Source organism: Papaver somniferum, chromosome 7, assembly GCF_003573695.1.
Source record: "Papaver somniferum cultivar HN1 chromosome 7, ASM357369v1, whole genome shotgun sequence".
Classification (NCBI taxonomy): Eukaryota; Viridiplantae; Streptophyta; class Magnoliopsida; order Ranunculales; family Papaveraceae; genus Papaver; species Papaver somniferum.
Window position 1 is genome coordinate 83,354,750 of NC_039364.1, and position 6,284 is coordinate 83,361,033.

General features: G+C 39.0%; 1 protein-coding gene across 1 annotated transcript; it reads left to right on the forward strand.

The window, feature by feature from the left end:
• The first annotated feature begins 427 nt into the window (after positions 1-427).
• On the forward strand, positions 428-3,655 carry LOC113294848. Its single transcript, XM_026543223.1, has 3 exons — positions 428-1,147; positions 1,229-2,152; positions 2,267-3,655. Exons 1-3 carry the CDS (start codon positions 428-430, stop codon positions 3,653-3,655), a joined length of 3,033 nt encoding a protein of 1,010 aa, XP_026399008.1.
• The last annotated feature ends 2,629 nt before the right edge of the window (positions 3,656-6,284 follow it).

Genomic DNA, 6,284 nt, shown 5'->3' on the forward strand with positions numbered 1-6,284 from the left:
CCTTTTAGAGGGTAATCGTGATGGACCTAACCATCCATGATGGAAAGACAATTAGGTCAGAAGGAAATGCCAGAAAGACAAAGTGTCATGTGCCTGTCTTATAACTTGCCTGAGTGGCTGCCCTCATTTGTTTACTGGGTGCCTTAATAACTGTCTCTTAGTGGTTGATAGCTATTGTCGGCCAACCAATGCTAGAGAGACAGGTATGTGGACTATATTCGTCCTTAGCTTAGGATTCTTTCCTTCTTCTGGTTTTTATTTAAGCTGTAAGAACATCCCATTTTGGAAACAGTTATGAATTATTGAAGTGTTAATGGCTGCTTAGGCAGAGGTTACTAATTTTTCCGTTCAATTTCCGATTTATTTACCCTTAATCATTCTAGTACAGTACAATTGGTATCTAGAGCCGTTCGTTCCATTTCTAATCATGGTGGTTCCTACTTGCAAAGAGTTACATGATACTAACACCAGACAGCAGGTTGAGCTTGACTCGTTACATACGAAGGTAAACAATATCGCCTTGCAAATTACATCTACTGCTACTAAAGATGATTTATATTCTCTCAAGATCGAAATAGAGAATGGGTTTCATGCTCAATTGGAGAATTTTTTTTCTAATCGAGATCTAAATAACAGACATGATGCTGAGACTAATGGATCCAATTCAGGAGGTAACCACACAGGTGAATCTCAGTTCCATATGCATTCAGGAGGCATATCTTTTCCACCACCGCAACGTATGCCAAAAGTTGATTTCCCTCGTTTTGATGGTGATAATCCAAAAAGCTGGTTACAGAAATGTGAGTATTATTTTCAGATGCACGATCTTCCAGATAACACCAAAACTCGGATGGAGGCGATCCATCTTGATGGCAAAGCTTTTAAATGGTATGATAACTTTTGCCTCAATCAGCCTCATATTTCTTGGAAATTCTTCTGTGATAATGTGTGTGATCGTTTTGAAAACCCTGCAAATGATAATACCGTGGGATTTTTCAATAAGCTGACTCAACTCACTACAGTTGAAGCTTATTTTGAAGAATTTGAGTATTTGAAAGCTTTGTTATTGAGTGTTCGTCCACATTTTCCTGAGTCATACTTCATTGCTAGCTTTACTGGTGGTCTGAAAGAAGAACTAAGAATCTCAGTACCAATGTTCGATCCTAAAACCTTGTTACATGCTTTTGCACTTGCTAGAATGCAATAACAAACTCTCAACGTCCAACAGAAGGCTACCAAGCCACCACAAAAACTTTTCAACCCAAATTTTTCTACCTCCAAGCCATTTACTCCCACTACATGCACTCCAAAGCCTAGTGTTGTTCCTTCTACTTCACTAAATCCACAACCACTCCCAAAAATCAATGCACCCATTTCCCTTAAAAGGCTTACACCTAAACAAGTGCAAGCCAGAAAATCTAAGAGCCTATGCTTTAACTGTGATGACTATTACAGAAGAGGTCATATCTGCAAGAAGAAATATCTATGTGTTTTAATAGGAGAAGAAACTGCTGAAAGTTCTGAGCCAGAAGGGGAGTTACAATTGGATACAGAAGAGGCACCTGCTGTGGAAAGTGACATGGAGATTTCTCTACATGCTTTGACTGGTACTATCTCTACTGATACAATTAGAATACTAGGGTCAATTAATAAGAAAAACATTTCCATCCTTATTGAAACTGGAAGTACCAATAGTTTCATAGACAGTGCTCTTGCCAAAGAGCTCAAATGCCCAGTTGAACAAACTGCTAGTTTATTAGTTACTGTGGAAAATGGTGATAAAACTATCATCTCAGGTATCTGCTCTCAGCTAACTTGGTCAATGCAAGGGCACAAGTTTTGTGGTGATTTGAGGCTACTTCCCTTGGGGGGATGTGACATTGTCTTAGGGGCTGACTGGTTGAGAAACTTGGGAGATGTACTTTTCAACTTGTCTAAACTGTGCATTACTTTAAAGTATAAGGGTAAAAAGATTACTCTCACTAGAGTGCAACACAAACCTTCACTCAGCATGATGAGTGGCTCAGCAATGAAGAAATTTTTCCAGAAGCACACTCATGGATTAGTGGGTCAGTTATTTTCCATTTCTAGTTCCACCACCAACTCCACCACACCACCTCAAATATCATCATTACTCAACCAATACCCTGATGTTTTTTGTGAGCCAACAAAGCTACCCCATACCTGAGCATTGGACCACAAAATACCTCTAAAACCAAATTCAGAACCAGTTAATCTCAGACCCTACAAGTGTTCTTACTTGCAGAAAACTGTTGTTGAGAATTTGGTTAAAGAAATGCTCCAATCTGGAATCATACAACCCAGCAACATCCCCTTTACTTCTCCAATTTTGCTTGTCAAGAAGAAGGACAATTCCTGGAGATTTTGTGTTGACTATAGGAAGTTAAACAGCCTCACTATCAAAGATAAATTTCCTATTCCCATCATTGATGAGCTTCTAGATGAATTACATGGTTCCAAGTTCTTCACTAAGATTGATTTGAAATCTGGGTACCACCAAATCAGAGTACACCCATCTGACATTCATAAAACAACTTTCAGAACCCATCATGGGCACTTTGAATTTCAGGTCATGCCATTTGGCCTCACCAACGCTCCTGCCACTTTTCAATCTCTCATGAATATTATTTTTCAAGACCACCTAAGGAAGTTCATCCTTGTATTTTTTGATGACATTTTGATCTATAACCCTACCCTAGAAAGCCACTTGCTTTACTTACAAACTACATTGGAAATTCTCAGAAACAACAACTTGTCTGCCAACTTTTCCAAATGTTCATTTGGCCAACAAAACATAGAGTACTTGGGCCATATTATTACAGCCACTGGGGTTATGGCCGATCCTGCTAAAATTTCAGCTATGGTGGATTGGCCTATTCCTACAAACATTAAAGCATTGAGAGGATTTTTGGGTCTCACAGGGTACTATAGGAAATTTGTCAAGAATTATGGTATCGTCAGCAGGCCATTGACTGAGTTATTAAAGAAGGATGCATTCCTGTGGTCACCTGCTGCCACTACTGCATTTAATGCTCTCAAGACTGCCATGAAAACAACTCATGTGCTGGCCTTGCCTGATTTCAACAAACAATTTACCTTGGAAATTGATGCTTGTGACTCAGGTATTAGAGTTGTGTTGATGCAGGAGAATAGATCCATTGCATTCTACAACAAACCTTTGGGACCAAGAGTTGCTGCATTGTCTACCTATGAGAAGGAACTTTTGGCAATTGTGCAAGCTGTCACCAGATGGAAACAATACTTACAAGGTCAAAAGTTTATTATAAAAACTGATCATCAGAGTATACATTACTTCTTAGAGCATAAGATTTCTATTGTTTTACAACAAAAGTGGTTCATGAAGCTTCTTGGTTTTGACTATGCAATCCTCTACAAGAAAGGCTCAGACAACAAAGTTGCAGATGCATTGTCTAGAAGACATCATGACTCTGCACACTGTCACTCCATTACTTCTTCACAGCCTACATGGACTCAAGACATCATTGCTAGTTATATTGCGGACCCCAAGGTACAGCATCTCATCACACTACTCTCCCTCACACCAGATGCACCTACCAAGTACTCTTACACTGATGGCTTATTGAGATATATTATATGTGGGCATGTCTGCTAACACAAGAACCAATATTCTGGAGTCTCTTCACTCCTCTGTTGTTGGGGGTCATTCTGGAATGAAAGCAACATACAATAAAGCTAAAGCTTACTTCTTCTGGCATGTAATGAAGAAGGATATTTTGCTATATGTTTCCACCTGTGATGTCTGCCAAAGAAACAAAGTGGAGCATCAATTTGCAGATGGTTTACTTCAGCCCTTACCAATTCCTGGTCATCCTTGGCAGCACATATCCATGGAATTCATTGAAGAACTTCCAATGAGTGAAAGAAAGTCTGTCATTTTGGTGGTGGTAAACAAGTACAACCATTTCATTGGCCTTCATCATCCTTACACAGCTTCCTCTGTCTTCCTGCATCAATTACTTCTGACAGGGACAAGATTTTCACAAGTCACTTTTGGCAAGACCTGTTCAAAACTCTAGGAACTCAGTTGCACCTCAGCACTGCCTACCACCCACAAACTGATAGGCAGACTGAGAGAGTAAATGCTTGTCTAGAAAACTACTTAAGATGTATGTGCAGTCACCAACCCAATAAATGGCACCTGTGGCTTCCATTAGCAAAGTGGTGGTACAACAACAATTATCACACAGGATTGAAGATGAGCCCCTTTCAAGCTCTATATGGTTACATTACTCCTCACATGGCTTTTTCATCTGCTACTACTACTTCAATCACTGAGGTTGTTGCTTACATTAAACAGAGGGATGCTATGCTTTCTCTCTTAAATGACAACCTCCACCAAGCACAAGAAAGAATGAAATTTTTTGCTGATCAAAGGAGGACTGAGAGGGTGTTTGAGGTAGGTGACAAGGTTTACCTGAGGCTACAACCCTACAGACAACCATCTGTGGCACTCAGAAGAAACCTCAAGTTGGCAGCTAAGTTTATGGCCCATTCACTATTCTGCAAAAGATAGGAGTTGTTGCTTACAAGTTGGACTTACCTCCAGAGGCTAGGATTCATCATATTTTCCATGTCTCATAACTCAAAAAGCAGATTGGTACCTCCATTATTCCTTCTCCAACATTGCCAGCACTTGATACAGATGGCCAGATTTTAGTCATTCTTGCTGCTGCTCTGGATTCTAGAACTGTCATAAGAGGGGGAGTCTTTGTACCTCAACTACTGATTAGAATGACTAATGCTTCTGCAGCTGATGCTACCTTGGAAGACACCAAGCACATAACTCATCATTTTCCCAAATTCAATCCTTGAGGACAACGATTTGCTGATGGGGAGGGTATTTGTCATGTGCCTGTCTTATAACTTGCCTGAGTGGATGCCCTCATCTATTTACTAGGTGCCTTAATAACTATCTCTTAGTGGTTGATATCTATTGTCGGCCAACCAATGCTAGAGAGACAGGTGTGTGGACTGTATTCGTCCTTAGCTTAGGATTCTTTCCTTCTTCTGTTTTTCATTTAAGCTATAAGAACATCCCATTTTGGAAACAGTTATGAATTATTGAAGTGTTAATGGCTGCTTAGGCAGAGGTTACTGATTTTTCCGTTCAATTTCCGATTGATTTACCCTTAATTCATCACAATGTAGTCTTAGTTACTGTTTTTTTTTTAATAAAGAAAAGGCAGATTTTATTAAGAATCAAAAGCTGAAGTACAAGACCAAACAAGGACCATTATAGAAAAGAAAGAAACAAAAAGCTAAAAAAGGAAAAGAAACTTAAGCAAACCTATAATAGGGTTGGTCAGGGAATTCCATATGAGTAAGAGAAGTAGGTCTAGCATTGTATCTCTGAACTTGACCTTTAGGAAGAAACACACCCTTCTTTGCAAAATGGTCAGCTGAAAAATTCACCTCTATATAAACATGTCTGTATCAAACGGAATGAATCCCAGTTCAACTCTCTGCCATCTAGCTACAAAAAACCAAGGTACTTTATTGTTCATCAAAGCAACAACACAAGCTTTGGAATCTGTCTGCAGAATTACCTTGTATTTCTGATTATTCAAAGCTCATTCCAGAGCACAAATGCTTGCAATAAATTCAGCAATGTAATTTGAAAGAATACCCAAACCACCTGACTCAGCATATATGAAAGCACATGTATGAATTCTGACAATAAAACCATATCCAGCCTGACCTGGATTTCCCCTTGAAGCACCATCACATCATAGAAGAGTTTCATCCAAATTAGGGAGATGGAAGAAGATTTCAACAATTATTATGGTCTTCGGATTACAGTAATGAATCTGAAAGAAATTCAAGATTTGAATTTCAATATCAGTTCCCCACATCATACCTTTCATTCTTCTTTTACAGTCCTGAGCAGTTCTCATGATTTTGTGTTTTATCCTTGTAAGATTTGGTTTTGCATTCTCAAAACAGATGTTATTCCTTAAGAACCACAATTCAACTATAATAGTATAAGAGCAAATGGCCCATAATTCTTTTATCGTAGGACTAGAAGTTTTGCTGCTCTTTAAGACATTTTCAAAAGAAAGTGGATTGAGATAATGAAAAATACCTCCCAGCCAGCTCCAAAGCAACTTGCTGAAATTGCAATTCCATAAGATATGGTTCAAAGAATCACTATCAGTTTGGCAAATATAGCACCTAGAGACCATGTTGAACCCCTTTCTTGTCAAATTTTCATCAGTTGCACA

Bases quoted from the DNA above. Each gene is read 5' to 3' on its own strand.
- LOC113294848 (XM_026543223.1), top strand. From the start codon at position 428: ATGGTGGTTCCTACTTGCAAAGAGTTACATGATACTAACACCAGACAG. The intron at 1,148-1,228 runs GTACCAATGTTC...AACGTCCAACAG, and splicing joins AAGAAGAACTAAGAATCTCA to AAGGCTACCAAGCCACCACA. The intron at 2,153-2,266 runs GTTTTTTGTGAG...TCTTACTTGCAG, and splicing joins TACTCAACCAATACCCTGAT to AAAACTGTTGTTGAGAATTT.